The 22,288-nt window shown below is 37.7% G+C and overlaps 1 protein-coding gene across 16 annotated transcripts in view; it reads left to right on the plus strand.

Moving 5' to 3' along the window:
- Msp300 (Muscle-specific protein 300 kDa) overlaps positions 1–22,288 on the plus strand; it is a 609,326-nt gene that overhangs the window by 451,645 nt on the left and 135,393 nt on the right. For 13 of the 16 annotated variants that reach the window (XM_083137559.1, XM_083137560.1, XM_083137558.1 and 10 more), the window contains 9 exons: positions 5,161–5,335; positions 6,833–6,946; positions 8,140–8,334; positions 9,228–9,407; positions 13,023–13,169; positions 14,288–14,446; positions 15,646–15,858; positions 17,708–17,857; positions 19,009–19,119. In XM_083137559.1, the coding sequence (XP_082993685.1) occupies positions 5,161–5,335; positions 6,833–6,946; positions 8,140–8,334; positions 9,228–9,407; positions 13,023–13,169; positions 14,288–14,446; positions 15,646–15,858; positions 17,708–17,857; positions 19,009–19,119 (1,444 nt within the window). Of the gene's footprint in view, positions 1–5,158; positions 5,336–6,832; positions 6,947–7,266; positions 7,350–8,139; positions 8,335–9,227; positions 9,408–13,022; positions 13,170–14,287; positions 14,447–15,645; positions 15,859–17,707; positions 17,858–19,008; positions 19,120–21,915; positions 22,284–22,288 lie in introns of those variants that run through there. The other 3 variants (XM_083137562.1, XM_083137566.1, XM_083137565.1) reach the window with 3 other exon arrangements.

Consider the following 22,288-nt stretch of genomic DNA (forward strand, 5'->3'; position numbering starts at 1 on the left):
GTGTTGTGTTTGTCTTGTACACCAAACGGCGAAAGAAACAGTAGGCAAATTGTCCACCACCATTTTCATTAGGTCTGTATTACACAATGTGATGACAATGAATTGAAATAATGACGTCAATAAGCAGAGAACAATGCCTGCTTCGAACCAACATAGTTTTATTCCTTAAAGCAACACAGGTTGTAGAATAAAAAGTAATGAAAATAGCGGTGGACAATTTGCGTACCATTATCTTTGCCCTTGACTGTACAGATCCCTTTACAACCTTACACTTTTTATTTAACTTTTCTCAAGGTGCTTTTTACACCCCTTGTTTTAACATTTTCAGTAAGAATTTTAGATAAGGGGATATTTCCCCCATGTACATTGAAGGGTGCAAAATAGCCTAATGTACTGATGATGCACCCAACAATTTGAATTCATTCAATAAATCAAGCAATACCATCACCCTCAATCAAAAGACGGGGAAAGTTGGGTAGTTCAACCAACCCCTGTATGATGTTTTCATGTCCTCGAAAGAAGAACATGTAGATTTAAGATACTTTATTTTTTTGACATTCGATATATTTTTTAATGGACTCAATCAGTAGCATACCCAGGCCTAAATATATCATGTTGCTGTGAATCTTTTCCTGATTGGGAATAATTCAGAAATGCAGAGGTGAGTAATTCAGAATGGGAAATTCCCTGGTTTCCCCCCTTTGCATGTACGTAGTACTCTAAATGTTGCTGGATTCCATCGTCAGCCAGTAATAAATCTCTCAGAGAAGATAAGTGATGTTTCCAACACCTGTATTCATTGAAAATTTGTTCATTTTGGGCGTCAGTAAGGGGCCAGGGGGGGGGACCATCTCCCTTTACTACTATGTTACAACTCGTTACTTGTTATATTAAAATGTAACAGTTGCAATCAAGGACGTCCGCAGGATTTTATTTCCAGGGAGGAGCAAGCAAGGTGATTTTTTTTCAGGAGTGGGGACAAAAGTGGCATATTTCCCCCATAATAGTATTGTCCCCTCAAAAAACACTGCTTCAGTTTGAAGTTATCGTAGTCCTGCAACGCCCTTGCAATATTTAACGGATACTACTATGAATGAAATGAAATTATATGTGCGAAATATGTACTTTTTGGTTGACTTTCAATTCAAAGGGGGGAACACCCCCCCCCCCCTTGCCCCACCTTCCTCACGTCCATGGTTGCAGTTAACCATTTCAAAAAGTAAGTAAATTACAGTTACCATTTCAAAAAAGATATAACTGTTACTTGTAGCTCTTAACTCCCAAACTCTGGTATAAGCCTAACGTAATCCTATTTTTAATGCTACGGAACACAAAAGACAAAAATGTAACGTCTGACAAACATTGTCCACTTTTAGCCAGACGGTTGCAATGCATCCACTTAATACCATCCGGAAATACTCCAGAAAATAGTTTGGGATTGTGCCAATCAGGCAGCCTGTGTGACCAATTTAGCTGCAACATCACTTACTTTCTTTTACTCTGCTATCTTCCTACTTTCCTCCACTCCATCCACACACAATCACTTGCTTGATGGGAAGCAGTGAACCATGCCAAGTGTTGTGATGCTTTTGGGAAGAATAGGAAATGTTGAGTTTTGTTCAGTAACAAAGTATTAATCTTTGGAAAGTAACTTTTTACTTACTTATTTTAGTAAGTAAGTAAGTTGTGCTTATTCATTTTTGATAAGTAACTGGCAAACATATTAGACACACTCACTCATCGTTAATTGTAATAAAATAAAGATGTAAGTCTTCATATAAAATGATGGGACAAGGAGTTAGCTTTGCGTGAACTATCAATCATTTCATTGCATATACCTTATTCTCTTATGAAACAATGATTTCTTTTTGGCTAGACTACCACATTTGCAGTGAATGCAGCAATCCACTCAAAATGATGAAGTTTTCACGTGTAATTAGAAATGACAAATTTAGCGTGCAACAAAGCCTTCTTGCTCCCTTCCCTTAGACCAGTGATTCTCAAACCTTTCTCTCATTGTACCCTATACCATGATGAGGAAGTGCGTATTACTCACTATTCAATACAAAATAAATACGTAAAATAGTATTAAAACTTTTCAAACTTATGTGAGTGAGTGTATGTTAATCCGGACGACGTTTCGGAGGTAAATACTTCCTCCTTCTTCAGGTGTAACTAGATATCTAGACACCGAACATGGTGTCACGTGAAATAGTGTTAAATAGGAATATGGTTAAAGGAATTGGTAAAAACCACTTAAAAATCCTAGTTCTTAAAATCGTAAAAATCCCTATCCAGGTTAAACATTCTAAAAAAATACTCGTATTCAAAACTAAACGCTAAAAACCAGGTGCCCACATGGCAGCCGAAGAACTCCCGCCCAGCAGTTTCTTGATGTCTGGTTGTGTACTTGAAAATTTCAGGCGAAAATTCGACTCCAAATTTAGTCTCTTATACAGAGCTTTCCTTCACATTCGCTACGAGACTCGGCGGCAAGCGGCCCGGCGTCAGCGCTTGTCTTTCCCGGTGAACGGGGTTCGCGCCAGTCGCACGATACAGTCTGTTCTTTTCGCTCTCCCTGCCTTCGCTCTCTTTCCCTTTCTGTTGACGTTGCAGACTGACGCCAGTATAATCCTCCCCCGGAAGTTGGGTTGCGTCGTGTCCGTGTGTTGAAGATTGTGGCTTAATATGGCACCACAAAAGTTTACATTACAACAATGGATTTATCTTGTCGAGTGTTACTTCGGAAAGAGTTTTTTTTGGAGAAGTGCGACGACGTTTTGCAACGAAATTTCCTGGTGTTCCCGTTCCACATAGGACCACTATATTAAACCTCGTAAAAAAGTTTAGAGTAACAGGGTAAGTTCTGAATAAAAGTGGAAAGAAAAACCCACGTGTGCTTACTGAGGAAAAACTCGATGAGATAGGACAAAGGTTAGAACAGTCTCCTCGGAAATATATCCGCCGCCTCTCACAAAAGACTGGTGTTTCAAAAACCACAGCATTTAGAGCCGCTAAAATTCTTAAAATTTAAGCCCTACAGAGGGACAATAGTGCATGAATTACAGCCTAGAGATAATGCGAGTCGTGTGAATTTTTATTTATGTGTAAATCTAAAAAATAAAGTATCCCCCCGCACACCGTCGGTGAGTTAAAAGAGAGTATTGTACGAGAAATCGGGAGAATTACAGTAGACGAACTTGCACGTGTAAATGCCAATTTCCTTGGGAGATGCCAGGAATGTATTGCAGCAGAGGAACATCATTTTCAACACGTTCTGTAGTCAAGGTTAGTACACAATATGAAAACTGTAATAGCCGACTCTAGCGACTGTCGCGGACCCCGTTTACCGGGAAAGACAAGCGCTGACGCCGGACCGCTTGACGCCGAGTCTCGTAGCGAATGTCAGGGAATGCTCTGTAGATTCTGAACGATTATTTTGTATCAAAACATATGAAACATAGAGAAGAAAAATCTATGAAGTCTGAAACAATCAAGTATTTCTCTACACACTGGCAGCAAAAATTTTGTCGTGTGAGTATTTTCGACATTTCTCTTCCGAACTGATCGCGTACCAACTTCAAGTCGTTCGGGGTACACGTACAACAGTTTGAGTACCACTGCCTTAGACAATTGCACGAAAACCATTTCACCTTATCATCCAGGGAAGGCACATAGTTGGAAGCAACATTGCCTGTACTCATGTTACAAATTTTCAAGTTAACAGTTTGTTGTAAATGAACCGTTCATAACGTTACTTTTGTTGCAAGAAAAGTAAGTCTGTTAGAGCTACTTACTTTTAACAGTTAAAATTTATCAAAAAAGGGATGTGTTGTTTCCGAACACTGCAAAGTATCACAAGGAGGTTGACATTGTGTAGGTTCTCATTTGTGTTTTTATTTTGCTGTGTTCTTAGTACTTAAAAAACAATACCGAAGTCTTTGATTCTAATGGACTATGTTACTAATGAAAAATCCCAGGAACCAAATGTAATAGCTATAAATTGCAACAAGGAAAGTACTAAGTAAAGATGAAAATGATATAACTCGACAAATCTTAACATCTTGTGGACTTGCAGAAAACAATGTGAACTTAAAAGCCATGTATAGAGATTCCACAGCCCACCCATCTTCCCAAACACAAATGCAACATCTTCCTTCTCCACATTGCCGCATGTCCCACGAGCCCACCTCCCACGGAATCTGTCCTCTCTGCTGGGGGACCAGTCTTCCGTCATCGACAAGGTTTTTAGTATCGATGCCATTTTAATGGGTTTCCGTGTTTGTCCTTTGTAGCCTACAAACGCCTGTGGTGTTATTTCCATTCAAATTATTTTTAACTTTTTTTCTTAGCCTGGCGTTATTTTTTATAAGGACCTTTCCCGTGCGTACAGAAGGGTGTAAATAGCCCAGGTGCTGAAACATCCACCCTAATTTTATCAAACAAACCCACGAGTCCACCCATGTATTCCAACACTTCGTTCCAACCCTCATTTGTTTTGAACATTATAGAGGCAAAGGCAGGAGTAATTCAAAATGATGAAACATGTTTTACCATTAATTGTGAAAAAATCAAGACAGATATGAACTTAGTAGAAATTTTTCAGCGAAAAATGCAGACTCGACCAGGACTCGAACCTGCGTCTCTGGCATACTGTGCCATTGTTCTGCCACTGAGCTACCGAGCCGGCCTGGCCTCGCCTGATTCTTCACTGTCTCTGTTTTACCTGCGTGTAATTGTCTCTGCCAGTGCTACTGCAACGGGGTCTGTTGCCTTTGAAACGCAGTAGACTTCGACGTTGCCTGGTTCCTCCCAGCGTAGAGATGTTAATTATTGAAGATTAGGCACACACTTAGTACACCTCCTGTGTGTGCCTAATCTTCAATAAATATATGAACTTGTATTGATGAAGGAGATGGGGATACTGCCCAATTTTGCTAGGCTTTCCAGTACCCACTCAGAGACTATAATGAATCTTTTAGTTGAATCCAGTGGATGTATATAGTGGTTCGGATCCCACTTTAAATTGCAAGCCCAGTCTCAATTGGCTGATCTGTGCAGAACGTGGATGTGACACAAAACTATATAAATTCAAAACATTGTGTACAGTATTGTTGTTGTCGGCATTTTTTAATGCAATTGTCTTTCTGTTCCTTCCAGGCTCATTGAATCTCTGAAGAGCAAACTGAACAAGGTGACAGACGAGATCAAGACCCTTGATCTCTTGCAAGAAAGCAGCAGGAAACTAGAGAAGGAGCTGCAGTCGATTCACACAGAAGTGCTCAACACACACGTGTTTGATGAAAATCAGGACAAAGTTGAGAAAACATTACAGGTAAGGTTTTGTCTTATTTTTTTAAAGTTCAGCATGCAGTGTACATGCAAGTGCTTGTTGGAGAACTATGATTAAGTTGTTGGGGGAAATAACGATGAAAGACTGGCCAACAAGGGGGTAGGGTTCCACACATTCTATCGATCTCTGCCATCTTGGAGGTGATGTGATCAGCACCATGCTCTGGTAGCATTTACCCCCAGGGTTTCTCCCAGCTACCCATTTCATTCAGGCTGGGTGAACCCCAGAGCCGCTTTATGAACAAGGCCAGAAAAATCCCAACTTAAGATCAACCACCATGGGAATCAAACCCAGGTCTCTCACGTAACAGTCGGATGCCCTACTGACAAGACACCATGGCCCTGCCAGTATGTAGAGAGAAAGATTTAAAATGTCTGACTCATCCATAAGTTCAGCTTTTCAAGGATCAAATTATTAATTCCCTTCTATTTCATTGCTCAATTTGGGAGTTGTGTCAATTTCAAATTAAAAACTGCGTGCTTTTAGTAAAAGTAGACTTTGATAATTGTTCTCCTCAACAGAACTTTTTAGTTCTCTTGATTAATTGAACTCCAGATAATAAAAATAACTTTGTTTTATAAAGTAATCCAAAGTATTTTAAATATCCTGTTCGTAACATCAGACCATGTTTATTTGAAATTTCAAGTAAAAAGTTGAAGTGTATTTTAATAAAATGAAAACACCATTGTAGTAACTTCTCATGGTGTCCTGGCACAGAAAGTATATTACATAACGTTAAGTCTCACCACCCCATTATGAGCATACTTCCTGGTTAAAGCATGCATCTGTAGATTTTTTTGTTTCAACAGCAGCTACTATGGCTACAGGCCACTACCCATCGTGTCAAAATGTAATTGGAAAGCTGGATGATAACATACATTGGAAGTGTATAGATAATGATGATTATGATGAGAACCCTTACTAGATTTGAATCCAAGATACGTGGTTTAGGAGAGAGGTTTACCAAGTCTCGAATCACGGAGGTCTGCTGTATAATAGTATTTTTCCATATTTACTATTACCTCATTGTACTGTTAATTAGTTAAAAATTTGTAATTATTATTATATTATGTTGTGAAATGTAATAGAGACATTAACACATTTTCAATGCAGCATTTCAATTTGTGTATTTATTTTTACTCCAATGCAGTGGAATCCTGAGTTTACATTTTTAGCTTTACACATTGAATTCTCTTGGTGCCAATAATGTTACAATGTTTTCCCAGATTTTGCATTTTCTCACTTTTGAAGTTGTTGTTTTTTTTATGTTGGTTCCCCGAAGAACATAAAGATGAGGCTGCACTGTATTTACACTTCGTTTATTTTATCTTGGTTGGGTCTCATAATAACAATGTGAATATCTAAATAGAGTTTTATTTGACGATGTGACTCTCCACACTAGAAAGTCAGGCACCCAATAAGATGAATCAAACTATTTTGCAGTTGTGTGCATATTAACATCTGTTAATCTGTTTTCAGGAACTGAGAGTCCGAGTGGAATCCTTGGTCAGCCAAGCAAAGTCTTTGAATTCTGACACAAAGAGTAAATACATATCAGCCCAACAGTTAGTGCCAACAGATATCAGTCAGCAAGTAAGTAGAATTTTTCTGTGCTTATGTATTTTTTCTAAAAAAATATATATGATTCCTTTAAATTCAAAGAAGACACACAGTCGAACTCTCATATTACACAAATATATATTATTATTTAATGTAACATTAATATTTATGATACGAAATATTATAAATTAAATTTTAAAGAAAGTCACAAATTTATAACAAAAGACTACCAAGATATGTATAAGTGACATCTGGTGAACCAGTCTGAAATAAAAAAACAAGACTATGGGCAAAAATGGTCAAATATTTTGCAATGCTTCAATGCTTGTAAAATAATGTCGAGCAAAGGTTTGGGAATGGTGACATGTAGTTGCTGAAATCATAGACGAATTAAGTAATTTTTCACAGAAGACACATGGAAATATTATATGTATGGGTAAGAATAAATACATAAATTCCCTTTTTCAGTTTTGGTATTGATGAAGCTATATAGATACATTTTGTTGTATCTGTATTTATTTTTAACACATAGCTCCCATATATCATACTGCAACATGATCATCTGTAAGTTGATGTAAGATGACCATGCTACTTGATTTGTGATGTGATATGATTTCTAGTTTTTGTAAACAGAAGGGATGCCTAAATCTGAATAATATTGTATTCAGCTGTTTTTAGGTGGCTTACAGAAATCCAGATTATAAATTGCTCTAAAAGGATATCAGATTAATTTGATGTTTAGATTTCTTTGCCAGCCACGTTCATATTAAATAGGATTCATTTTCCCTGCCCAGAGAACAATGTTAGGGCTCCTGCCTGGCCAAATGGTTAACACTCTCACTTTTGGTGCAAGTGGTCCCATGTTCGATTCCCGGTGGGAGCCCCAAAATTTTGGGGGTTTGAGCCAGCATCTTGAGGACAATTGGGAAGCTACTTGATAGAGGAAGTATGAGACTTCAGTCTTGAGTACCAGAAAACAGCAGCGACGGATGCACCGACCAATAGAAAGGCTGCTCTGGCAGGCCTTGACCCTTTGAGGGCTGTTGATCATGGAGTTTAGTTTTTAGAGAACAATGTTGCTTTTTGATCAAAACTTCTTGATGCTCCTTTTGGATTCTGACATAGGTAAATTATAGCCTTGAATTATGTATTCTGCAGATGTATTTTTCTAATATGGTATGGAAGTTGCACTATATGAAAACTAATTCTTTATCTTCACTTTACAGTTGTCAGCTTTAGAATTGTTGTCTGAAACAGTGTCCGCAGCAATGGATGAGAAAGATAGAGAGTTCAAACGTGCGCGAACAGTGAGATATGAATACACAAAAGATGTGGAGGATGTTCAGGCATGGATCCAACAAGCTGAGATAAAAGTCCAGGATAGGAGTGTGGAACCGCAACAGTTGAAGGAGTATCTGCAGGTGAGTTCTTGCATTGCGGAGCTGTTCAGAAGATATTTACAGCAATAAATGGATGTCATAGTTTTGAGAGAGCTAGTAATTCTGTTGGTCGAGAATCTCATACTGGTAGACTCTTTTTCTGAGCCGAGAGTAGAGTGCAATAAAACTTCGTGATTCATTTCGAAAGTCTTTTTTTTTTTATTATGTGTCAGTCGACCTCTGCTGCAGAGTGGTTTACACAGGAGTCCCAGTCAGGGCTTGGGTGTTCTTTGTACTTCATCAATTTCATCATACCATCTTCATCTAGACGCTTAGCCAAAAAGTGGCATAAAAGCGAAGTAATAGAAGCCATATCAATCCATTTTTATGTGCCTCTCGATGTGATGAAGACACACTGACATATTGAAATAACCCGTAACTATATGTTTGGCAGATGGAATTGTTGATGCATCGGTTTAACAGTAAGATTGCAGGTAATGAGAACAACTTGCAACAGTGACCAAGTGTGTTGAGTACCTGATCACAACCTCACCACTGAAATTTCTGGGTTTAAGCTCTGATTTGGAGACGGCAGTTTCTTTGTAAGTCTCTTCTTCAATTTCACTTAAACACCAGTGTCATCAAAATTAGCTAAAAGTTGCAGAGAGTAATGCAAAAGTAATAAAAAAATTGAGTAGTTTCTTTTAAAGTTCACTTTATGCATGATAGGCTAATCGGGACTGGACCTACAGTTTAGAGTTGGACCCAAACCACTATGTGCCCCCACTGGGTATCGAAGCTGACACCCCCTTGATTGCAAGGAGATGATGCTAACACTGTGCCATTGGGGAGGCACTATTAATAAAAATGAAATGAGATGTTGCAATGTCCAGCTGTGTATTCATTGTCTTTTTCTTTTTCCTTTCTGCTTGCAGCAAATTCAATCTGAAATTGGAGGAATCTGTGACAAAATGGAGCGAGTAACAAAGAATGGAAACATGATCTGTGAAAAGACGCAAGATGAGAACGAGAGGGAGCTCATCCAGAGCACGATCGTCACTCTCTCAGAGCAGCTGCAGCAGGTGAAGTCCTGGCTGGAGGAGAAGAAACACCAGGTCAGTGGCAGTTTTTTTTAACATGTTTTAGAAGAAGTTGAGGATCAGTTACACGTGACAGCAAATGAACCATGTTTATGTATTGTGAAAGAGAAGCATTTAAAGTTGTTTTTTTATCATGGTGTATATCTAGTTTTTGTGTAAGCAGTACTTTTTGAATAATACATTTTTTTTGTAATTGCTTAACTTCATTGTACATATAATTTAAAATGATAATGTTGTGCACAGGGCCATAGCCATGCAGTGGCGTATGCTGGTTCTAACGAGTGGGTAATCTCCGACCCTTGATCCTCAAACTCCAAACGTTTCCGTGCAATTTATGTCAGGATCCATATTGGATTTAGGAATATTGTGTGGGAATGTTTGTCTTATTGCTACGACCACAATCAATTAATTCTCGTTATTGCAGTTTAATATACGTGTAGAATTTCAAATAATAAAACAAGACAGTATTATAGCCATAAAAAAAACCTGTGAAATATAAAATAAAAGACGTGCACTAGTGAAATAAAAACCCGCAATATTAATTTAAGTGAAAAGTTCAACTTACTCCAGGGCCCGATTACTTGTGCCGTACCTCATCCAAAGCACGCTGTTTGTCTGTGCGAAAGATTGCAGCTTTAACAAAGGAAGTTATGTGACTTTTTGATTTTTCATGTTTGGCACATGCGTTGCAAAGTTTGTTTAGATTAGAGTATCCGCCACGCGTCCATACATTCTTTTCAGCCCTGAAAAGTAAGCACGGCCAACAAAAAAGCTTATTAACACTTATACTTATCTTATACTTCCTGTCAACCATGGTGTTTTGTCATAATTTGCTTGCGAAAATGCCTCACAAATTCCCGATTTTTGTCTTTGTGTGTAGAAATAAGTTCAAGCGATGGCACTGGCCTACCTGTATTAACAATTTGCAACTTCTCCTGAAAAGATCTTGTTCCAAAAGGTTTCACCAGCAAAATTTGTATCACATCCATTATCCTTTAACACAGCACTATCACGACAAACACTATCACCTAAATAAATAATAAACTTGAAGCACAGCACAAAGCCAACGACTACACGCATTCAGATTCACGTGCCAAACTTCTGTTGTTGTGTTCCTGGCTCAGAATGAAATTCCCTATGAATGATAAAAAAAAATCCCTTTCCTAGCTCGAAATTACCTGCAATGACAGGTTTTAAAAGTTCGAATCATTGCAGGCCAGAGCCAGAATTTTATTTCGGGGTGGGGGTGGGGATCATCCCTTATTAGCAGCCGCCACATAAAGTTGAAACAGTGGGGTTAGAAGTCCTGAAGATGAATCTCAGATTATTACAACGTATTATGCAAGGTGTTTAATCCTGCTAATGAAGTAAAATTAATTACCACTATACACCTTTTAAATTAGATATTTGTAGGATTTCGGGGATGGGGGTTTCATCCCCCCGAGTTCTCCACCTGGCTACGTGCCTGATGTGTTTGTTCCTTTTATGTTTAATTCGTTCATCTTCATCACTATTAATCTAAAGAGGCGGAATATAGCAACTTAAATTAACTAATATATATATATATATAATTTATTTCTGATATCTTTCCCTTTAAAAAAATATTCAGTTCCGTGAAAGAAGTATTCTCGCTGCTTTTGAAGATTAGAGAGAAGAAACAATCACTATTTTTGTAAATACAAGAATGGGGGGAGTCAACATATATGTGCTTTAATTGCTTAAGATTTGAATTTTAATTTAGTTTGCTTCATCTTCAATATTTAAGCTTTTTCCTTTTGATAAATTTATGTTCAGACATCAGCAAGACAGAAGCAAATGTAAATTGAAAATTAGCGTAGAATTGGTTTTCCCATGTTATTCATATTTTCCTGTTCTTTGCACTCTACCGGGTATGTTTTCCCTATTTCCCTTACAGAAGACAATTTGTGAACCCAAAATTCCCGTTCCTGAGAAATTTCCCTGCCATAAAAAACACAGCTTCTATGAAAAACTAAATATGCTGACCAAGGCAGTAATTTATTTTATTAAAAACATAAACTAAAACGTAACGTTTCAACCTTCTAGCAAGGTCTTCATCAGACTCTGTATCAAGTACAAAAGACTTGTGGACTCTCACAAGAAGGAGGTTACCCTGGCCACGGAATCACCGCGCCTGAGAAGCAGTGTTTCCTCCCCTATTTCCTCTCTCCTCCCTCCTCGCCAAGGGTTGTAAGGGATGCGGGTTGAATTACGTCAGGGTGAGATTCCTTAACGTCATTCCACTGGCTGGAGAAAGGTTCCCGGACATTCAGCGGCAAACTGTTGGAAGCATTCGCGTGCTGGAAGCAAAGAAATGTATGCATCGAAATTGGTTTGGAAGAATATTGGGAAGGAATGTAGATATATATATATATTTTTAAAAAAAGAAAGAAATATAACCGGGTCATCTGCGATTACCTAGATGACCCAGAGTATACGCCGCTGTAGCCATGCAGGTACCAGGTGGGGCCTCGCTGGCACTGAATCTGCCATCAGCCAACCCTAACATTAGGCAAGACTATTTTGTAAAATTTGTTTGCACTGACGAGTAAGCTCATAACTTCATGAAGGATTAATTCTCACACTTGGACCTCTCTCAAGGGGTTCTTACACTCCTTGTTTTAATACGGGTTGCACCAAAATTTACAGTACTGAAACTCGCGCATCTTGAATGTGTATATCGATGGGGCATAACTACAGCCGCACGGCTTCTCAGCGGTGCATGCTTCGAACACTTATATTACGCATATGTGGTAAATCAACACGCTAACAGTGGCTATGTTAGTTTCTTTCAGGAGAAACAAGGTAATGTTCATCTTTTTATTTCAGTACTATATATTTTGGTGCATACTGTATTTTAGGTAAGGAGATATTTCCCCGTATAATGACCATATGTGCCAACGCACCCACCAATTTTAATCAATCAAGGAAGGATAAATTCATGGAACATGAAGAGCAACAATGACATTGTTTTGTATTGTTTATGAGCTGATGTTTAAGTAGCAGGAAGTAATTAGAATATCCTCTCAGGCTTAGATATAAGTGGAAAAAAGGGTGTGTGCAGGATATTGAAAAGAACTCTACAAATTTGTATGATATTTCTAAATTTTCTGTGAGTTATGTGAACTTAATGTACTTCCCCCCCCCCACCCACACACACATGCAGCTACACATAATTTATATTCATTTAATAGTGTGAAACTTTTGAAAAATGGACTTGGTTTATAGGTAGAGGCACCCTGGAGATCAGGTCTAGCTACAGGCCTGGTCATGCAAGCACAAAGTTTCATTTCAGCCACAATAATACGTATTAATTGTTGCACGAATATGATAAATTCAAATTTAAGCAATGTTGTTTTGAGGGAACAACAATATTTTTGCAGAAAATGTGCCTTGTTTGCCCCCTGGAAAAAAATACCTTCCTTGCCCCTCCCTGGAAAAAACCCTGTGGACGTCCATGAGCATGTCCATGGAAAGAAACAATGTTCATAATTTGTGTTTGATTCCACATCGCACGTTATTAAATGCATTAAATATTAGTAAACCTCATTACATAACCGGACACTGCTGACCACATATATAAGTATGAATGTAACGCTTTCCTTCTTGCAGGTTGGAGATACTCTCGACTCTTGGCAGAAGTTTATGCAGCTGTACCAGGCTGTGAAGACGTGGGCCGACGAGAAGCAGACGTTATTGAAGGAGCCTTTGCAACTGAGTAATTTAACTCAAGCCAGGCAAAAGCTGCAGGATTACAATGTAAGTGAATGCTCATTCTTACGCTAAGTGAAATAGGATGCGTACATGGAAAGTGGGTGCATAGGGTCACCAATAGTTTGAAATAGCTAACAAAGGAGGTTTAGTTATGAAAGTTGTTTGTAGATAGCAGTATGATCTTGAGAATAGGTTAGGTAGCAGATGCTTGATATTTCCTGCACATGCACAGTTCAGTATCAAAAATGAGACATGAAATCTGCTACAGGATGCCTGAAGGAAATTGAACATGTAAGAGACGACACTCAGAAGTCAACCTCGCTTCCATGTACACACTGGTAATTGTAGTGTTGCAAACCAACAAGGCTCTGACACCTGGTCCCACAGACAAGTATAATCCTCTGCAGGGTCATGTTGTCCTGTGTTTGTCCTATTCTATAATGAATTCCCTTTTACAGCCCAGGGTGTAGAGCTTTTATCATTGGAGACAAATGTAGTTTTAGTCCATTTTAAGGATTTAACAGACATATTTTATATCCTTGTTATGAGTTTTGTTTTCGTTAAGGGGCTTATCCCCGTATTGTGTGATGGCCAAAAACATCCTATGTGGTGATGTACCTGTAATACAGCATGTTCCACTTGGAGGGATCGGGAAATAATTGATAATTTGAAGTGTAAATAATGTTTATTAACACACCTTGATGTAGAAACTCGAGTTTACGAAAATTATCAGTGCAACTCAACGTGTGCACCTTGAGTTGCCCTGCAGACATCTAAATGGTCCACATTCTTACCTTCACGTCGTGTGTCTGTTGCTCTACTGAATACTGCCAGGCTTGTTCCCACATTACACATTGGCTCACATGTGCAAGCATGTGTGTTCACTATTGGTGTATAAAGTAGGAGAGTTTTTGTATCTTGTAAAATGACAATCATAATATGTTCCTCTGTTTTCAAGCTGTGAGCATTTATTTCTCGATCCCTCTAAGAGGAACATGCTGTATAAAAATCAATCAATCAATCTCAAGGAAATCTTTTGATGTGAATCATGGGAAATAAAAAGTTTTTGTTTTTTTTAAATCAAACTAGCCGTACTATTTTCTGCTGTGTGAAAATAATGCATGTTTTTAATTTAATGCATTTAATTTATCTGTTCCTTCCAGGCGGCAGTGAAGAGCTGCAAGCAGGCAACAAAGAACTTGGCCGACATGGCGAAGGAGCTGGAGCAAATTAGCCAAGTGACAAGTGTGGGAGACTTGCCAGAGAAGCTGGAGGAGGCTGAGGAAGTCAAGTTAGACGTTGAATCTCAGCTAGTTGAAAGGGTGAATAATCATTTTGTTTCAATTGTTCTTTAGTGAAAATGTAGGGTTTCTTTTCTTCTAAACCTCCTTCCTCCCCTCCCTAAAGATGCAAGAACTAAAATTAAATAATGAAAATATACTTCTTCAGCATTTGTTGTACAATCGATGGTTATTTATTTCTGTCAAACTTATTGGCATTGAAGAACAATGTAAAAGACGATTTATGCAGACTCCTAATGGTAGTATGCATAAAATATTAATCAAGTACTTTACTTTTCATCAACTGAATCTTAACAGTCCTTTTTTGTTATTTAATATATATTCAATTCTTTATCTATTTGACATTCTTAACTACGCATAAGCTAGATAATGAGTATGTGCTGTTATATTTTTATACTTACACGGTCTGCCCGCTTGTGAATGATCTTAACTCTTTCGCTGCGGTCGTCAATTTTATGCACAGCACGCCAGGTGCCTTGCTCTGCGGAAGTCGCATTATTGCGAGTTCATACTTCCACTCGCTGCGGGTGTCGCATTTCTGAAGTACGTCGCTTTTAGTAGCCTTCTGACATTTGTTGATAGTATTTTGAACTATTTGAACTTGTAGTTTTGTTTTTATCCGTATGAGCGGGAATTTCAAAATCTTTCAAAATATCATACCACCAGGGACTACAGAATGGTTTGCCAGTGAAAGGAATGACTTTTGCATGTTCTTTATAACATATTTTGCAATGTAATTTTGTAAAATTATTCTTTCTAAAAAAATGTTGTTTTTTTCAAAATTTCAAAATTTTTCAAAATATCATACCACTAGGGACTACAGAATGGTTTTCCAGTGCAAGAAATGACTTTTGTAAGTTATCTATAACATATTTTGCAATTTAATTGTGTAAAATTATTGTTTCTAAAAAAATGTTTGTAAAATTATTGTTTCTAAAAAAATGTTGTTTTTTTCAAAATTTCAAAATTTCAAAATTTTTCAAAATATTATACCACCAGGGACTACAGAATGGTTTTCCAGTGCAAGGAATGACTTTTGTAAGTTTTCTCTCATATATAATGCAATGTAATTGTGAAAACTATTTTTTTATAAAAAAAATATATTTTCAAATTTAATTACACAGCCAAGGGATATTGTGTGCCAGAGAATTCCGCAGCGAAAGAGTTAAGCTATGTGTGTGGATCAACAAAGTTTTAAAAGTGTAACTTTTTTCCCCCAGAATGCATTGCTCCAGGAGACAACCGAAGAGTGGGAACAATGTGAGAAGAAGATGAAGGATGTGAGGGCCTGGATAGAGAAATCGAAGCTAGCACTGGACTCACCTCAGAATAAGAAGAAGCCCCTGAAGGACCAGCTGGGCATCAGGGAGAAGATGGCAGGAGACGTCACCATCCAGAAAACTAAGATTTCCATCTCTGTTGAGAAACTACAAGTACGTCTCATATTATTTTCCCACTACTTATGCATTACATTGAAGTGTGACAAGCCACCATGAAACAAATGTGTTTTGAATTAACAACAATAAATTCCTGTTTTTTAGTAATGCAATTTGCATTCGGTAGGAACTGTTTGCTCTCTTTACTAGACAAGTAAATTTGATTCAGTGTTTTTAAAAAATTCCAATAGAGTTTGGAGAATTTAGAAATTACGTTTAGGAGATGGAAATTGTAAACATTTTGAAAATATAAAGTTAGTAATCTATCTGGAGCCACCGTAGCCCAGTCGGTAGGGCATCTGGCCAACCTCCATGGCAGAGTGGTTAGCACTGCATGCTATGATGCCAAGTGTCCTGGGTTCGAATCCCAGCCTAGGCATGGGTGTTCTGTGTGAGTGTTCCTTCATCAATTGCATCACATCACCACTCATCCTCATCATTGTAATTAGACAAAAGTGGCAGAAACGCAAAGTAAAATAACTTAATTCATTCAATCAGTCAGTAGGGCATCTGGCTGTCACATGGGAGACCCAAGTTCGATTCCCAGGGTGGATGATCTAAGGTTGGAATATTCTCAACCTTGTTCATCCAGACTCTATTAAATTAGTGCCAATGGGGAGGGGTTAAAAGTGGCTGGAGCCTGGTTCTGATCGCATCCCCCCTGAAAAATGGGCAAGTTGGTGAATCGGCAGGACACTGCCTCCACCATCCCCCCCCCCCCGATTAGCAGTGAGCATGAGCAACTTTACCTCACCTCACTACACTTTACCTGGTGCATCTATTATTTATTCTGTAAGTAATGTACTTTAATATTTTTTGTTTTTAAAATTCTGCTAATTTTCAATTCTTAATGTTAAATATATCTTGGATGTAAAAGGTGATTATTTGAAAAAATATTAATGTTGCACAGAGACAATAGAAAGTATAATCTCTTCTCTATATGTTACACATATAAAAATGGATGTATGTTTGTTTGTTCCAGCATAACTCTCGAACGCCTGGAGCAATTTCAATCAAACCTGGTACACGTATCACTTGCAATCTGGAAATAATATTTTGTGGGGTAAGACACCCCTGGCACCCCTAGGGGTGGAGGAGGAAGGGGTGAAGTAAAAATAATCCAAAATGACCGATATTAAATTCCGCACAAACAGACATCCGTGACTATGCAATCCTGCACAACAATTGTGTTTCTTGGGTTGTCTAACATTCAGGCTGATATGACTTTGTGTTGCGAAAATAATCGATATTAGTGTGGAATCCTGTGTTGCGAAAATAACCGATATTAGTGTGGAATCCATAGTGTACGTGGTCGCTAAGATGAATAGTGACACTCCCAATGCCATTCAACTCCAATACACCCCTGGCACCTTTAGGGTTGGGGGTGGAAATGGGGTGACATGTAAAACGACCAATATTAGTGTGGAATCCATAGTTTATGGGGTCGCTAAGATGAATAGTGACACTCCCAATGCCGTTGAACTCCAAGTTCATTTTGCACTATAGTTAGAATTCATTATTTTCCTGTCTAATAGAAGATTGGGATAAATAAAAACCCGGGCAATGCCAAGTAATCAGCAAGTAACATATAAATACAGTAACATGAAAGAAGCACGAAAACAGACTGTAAAACATGTAATTGTGTTTATTGAAAAACGTTATAGTTATATAATTCGTAAGTAATTCTGACAATTTGATCAGAAGCAACTGATGATATTTGTAACAGCTTGTAAGCATTATTTGAGGAGTTGAATATAAAGTTGACCGTGCAATGTTGCTTTGTGAAAACTTGAGGCTTAAAGATGTATGTGTGTTGTATTCATGTCCATTTCTCCCTCTCCCTCAGGTTCATTTCCGTGCTGGTGTTGGGGGAGACACAAAGATGTCCGAGACTGCTCAGGAGATAATCCAGGAGCTGGATGCTCTTCAAGTATTGGTCAAGGAGCAGATTGGAACGCTGGAATCTTGCCTGTCTCAGGTCGACCAATACCAACAGGTAAGTACAGCAACGATGAAGGCTCTCAGAATTAAATACTAACGTTGAGGCGATAGCAAGTTTTTGGTGATACCGATATAATTGCCAATACCATTCCATATAATCGTTCATTAACCTTATTAGTGCTTGTCCCATGTGACTGTCGTGAGTTTTGCTTTTAAATAAACTTGTGTGTTTAGACATTTACTTTACAAAATCATACTTCATATTTAAATTACACTGTCATATTCAATATAACAGTAACAGAATGGCAGAGTTTTGCACTAAGTTACAGGCTGTAAACATACTCTTATATGTAACGTCTTCTCCCATATTTAAATTCTTGTAAGAACCATAAAACTACAAGAGAAATAATTATACAATGCAAGAAATACATACAGTGGAACCCCGATTTCATGTTCCTGTATTTTACATTTTCCCACATTTTTCAATCAATCTTGAAAGTCTTAACATAGTAAAATGTTATAATTTTTTTCTCGATTTTACATTTACTCGTATTTTAAGTTTTTTCAGCTTGGTCCCCTAAATGACGTAAAATCGAGGTTCCGCTGTACATAGACAAGGAAGGAAAGATGTATTTATATACCTTATTCACCGGCGTATAAAAATAGGTCTGAAAATCAGGGTTCGTCTTATATGCCGATCTTGCTTACCTTCATTTCTGGAAATTTTCTTTGTTCTGAGTTAGACAATTTCTCTCTTGCAGCGTGTGACGAAGAAGATTAAATTGTATTCTTTCCTAGTGTAAATTAATTATAAATTCAGTGATAAAGCTTTTTCATCAGAAATGTGTATGTAAAAGGGGGTTGCATCATATACACCAGCAAATATGGTAATTGGTAATTTAACAGTACACTGATATAGCATGTCAGTTGATAGTGATATAGTGCTAATGAACCTGCCATTGTCATTAATTAATGTTCAGGTTACTGGTAAATGATTGGATGACCGAACCGCACACCTCTGCTGAAGCATGTGGGTGTGAAGCCAGCAGTTGGTAGGTAAGTCTTGGCCTTGCTGTTGTACCATTGGTTATGCTATGTTATATTCACAAAGAAAATGAAATACTAGACGCTTTCAGATTTAATTGTAAGTGTATTAAATCGTTAGGGAAGCAGTTAAGGATTAATGCTTATTTTTAACAATTACAGGAGATCCAGCAACTGAGGCAGCAGATAGTGCAAGTTGAACAACAGCTCCGCGTTGTTCTCAGTCCAACGTATTCTCCGCACGACAGAGAGAAAGCTGTTGAAGAGCAGAATGTAAGTATCCTCACTGGACCGTTTCTTGTAATCTTGTCCTTTGTGTCATGTCTCCACTCTCAAAAGTTTTTGCAGCAAACCTTAAAAATATTGCATAAAGAACCAACTACTTCGAGAAGTGTTGAGTTGGTAATGTTTTCTTGTTTTATGGCTCTGTGATGTATGATTGTGCTTTCAACTGTGGATGTCGACATGAGGTGCTTGTTGTAGTGCATGCAAAAACAAAGCTTGATTGGATATAACAGGAACTAAACACCCTTTTGCTTGAGGAGAGAATTGCGGCTACATCGTAAAACATTTTAGAACACCCTGTATAGGGCAAATAGGTTAGGTTGACATGATCCCTTTAGTGATAGTTGCACACTGATATGTAGTGTGCTTTCCCCAACAAGCATCATATTATCAGAGGAATAATAGGAGTTCACCCTGTTGCAGTATGGTGTGTAGGTAAGAAGCTGCATAGTGTGTGTGTGTGTGTGTGTGTGTGTGTGTGATTATCTCATTTGCCACTTTTGTGGCCAAACATGCCACGGTTTCCACTTTCCTGTAAAGTGAGCTGACCTCCATGGCAAATTATTTAGTCAAAGGTGGCAGAAAAGCTACGTAAAATAAATAACTTAATTCCATCAATCAGTTTGTTAGTCACCCATACTTTCACAAAATACACAGACTGATTAGTATATTTTTTTACTGAAATTTTATGAACTTAAGTCCATATTAGTCGTAAACAGTGATCTGAGTCGTAATCAATGTGAATTCTTCACCCTGTCCCTGCTCCAAATTGCAAGGAATTGAGTCATTGCAAATACAGTGGAACCCCAATTTTGTGTTCCCGGATCTTACATTTTCCCTCGTTATACATTCAATCCTGATGGTCCCAACATAGCAAATTGTTTCTCAGTCTATGGTTATTACTAGCATAAAAACACAGTTTTTCATTGTGTGAGCTGCGTACATACAAGAAAGAAAATTAGCTTTCCTCGATTTTACTTTTTTCAGAATTTTAAGTTTTTTTCAGCTTGAACCCCTGAAGAACGTAAGATCAAGGTTCCACTGTATATGTTCCTCAAGACTGAATGTGTCTTAGCATATTACAGCATTCTGTAACACTTGTTTCCAGTACACTTTAGCTTCCTTAATGGCATAATGGTAATGTCCTTACATTCTATCCAAGGGGTCCTGAGTTAAATCTACCTGGAGGAGGAATCTAGAACCTCCTTTTTAAACTTTCAGGTAGGGATTTTAGAAAAGCATTCATTCATTCATTCATGGATAGAGCGTAATGGTTCAGATCCCACTTTAAACTGCAGGTCCAATTCTGATTAGTCTATCTGTAACTTAAGACAAGATCCCAATAATAAACTCCAGTGCACTCATTCGTTCTCATGCCTTATTTAATGTTGGTGCCTGTGCTACTAAAGTACTGTGGAAGAGAGAGACTTGTATTTTGAAATCATAGTTTCCAGTTCAAATTTAGTGATGCTCTGCTGAAGTTACTTTTGGGTAACTAAATTTAAAATTATCATAAAATGAACATCTTACCATAGTGCCTGGGGAATGAAAATACTGTTAATAGTTTTATATTATCCAATATTGATTGATTTGTTGTATTTAGGCCACTTTATGCACAGTAAGGCTAATCGGGACTGGACCTACAGTTTAAAGTGGGATCCAAATCACTGTTCCTCCACTGGGTATCAAACCTGAGACCCCTTGATTACAAGGCGACGACATATCCAATATTGAATTAACAAGGTTTGCTTGTTATATGCTTTCAAGTAGGGTAATTAATTCAAAAGTACGTGATTCGTCAGGACTCTTACATTGACTGATAGTTATGTAAATTCACAAAATCAGTGTTACATTCTACTTTTCTTTGCACCCTTAGTGTGTGTATTGTATGGTGCCAAACTTGAGGAGTGGAAGGATGTGTGTTTCTGGTTTGTTATATCCATAATTTATCCTCCTTGGTTCACTATTAATGATTTAACCTTTGGTACAAATCTCAGTAATAAACTCACTTGTCTGTATAGTTAATTTTCAGGAAACAATCCATACTTATTCATACTTCTTACTAAATGCAAATTTAAATTTCAGAAAGCTGCAAAAACTTTTGGAGAGATCATTATGTACTTGTATTAAATTATATGTACTGTGTAGTATGTGGTATATCATGTTTTCATACAAACTTGAAATATAAATTAGTGTTGTTTTTCAGATGTTAATAACTACCACTTTTTTTTGTTACATGAGTGAAATTTTTGCATATGTATTAAAAATCATTTGTAAGAAAGAATTTTTTTGTTAGTAAAACAGGTATTGGAAACATTTTGATGAAGATAAAATATTTGTTAACTCTGTGCTTAGTGGTGGCTGCGTGTTCATTTCATCAAGGTGTTTCCCGAGAAAAATGTCAGAACACACTTGCATTTGGATTTCATTTCTTTTCTTTCTCTTTTAATTTAACTCAAGCAGTAGAAAGAAGTGCACATTTAGTTGTTCAAGATAAAAAAAAAATATTAAGTTACTTCTTTTCTTTCATAGATTATTTAGAGTGCTTCTCATGATTTATGGTATCTTGCGTTTGCTTGTAAATCAAATTAGTTTCCTGGAAGTTGACTTTTTGTAGCATTCTTCTGATTTTTCCTCCCTCCCTCCCCCGTTTAATTTTCTTGTTTTCCTCCCTCCCCCTTCTAGTTTAAAATTCAGTAGCTTTGTTGTCGAAAGTTTTTTTTATTTCTTTTGAATCTGACACAAGCCTTCTTTTTACACTTTGGCACCAATCGACACCTGTAGGCATGCCGGGAGAGGGTAAAAGCCTTGCAGACCAAGATAACTGCTCGAAACGAACGAATCAAGCTTCTAATGCAGCGTGGAACACCTGATTCCGAGCCGTTAGACTCCTAGAGAGTCCCACTGTTTGGCTGTTTTCTTGCCTTACAGCAGGAACCGTGAGCCAAAAAAAATATTAAATTTCCGTTCTCAAATGAAATCAATCAGTAAAGCGATAGTGGTAACACTCCGAATGAAATGACAACGCAGCCGCCAGCATTGAAAAGTACAGATCCTAATCATAATAGTCAGTGTCTGAAATTTTCAATGCAGTGGCTGCATAGTTTCATTGCCACTTATACAAGATCACCCTCTCTTTATATGAACTGGTCACTCA

This window comes from Lepisma saccharinum, chromosome 16 (genome assembly GCF_977018435.1).
Source record: "Lepisma saccharinum chromosome 16, izLepSacc3.1, whole genome shotgun sequence".
Taxonomy (NCBI): domain Eukaryota; kingdom Metazoa; phylum Arthropoda; class Insecta; order Zygentoma; family Lepismatidae; genus Lepisma; species Lepisma saccharinum.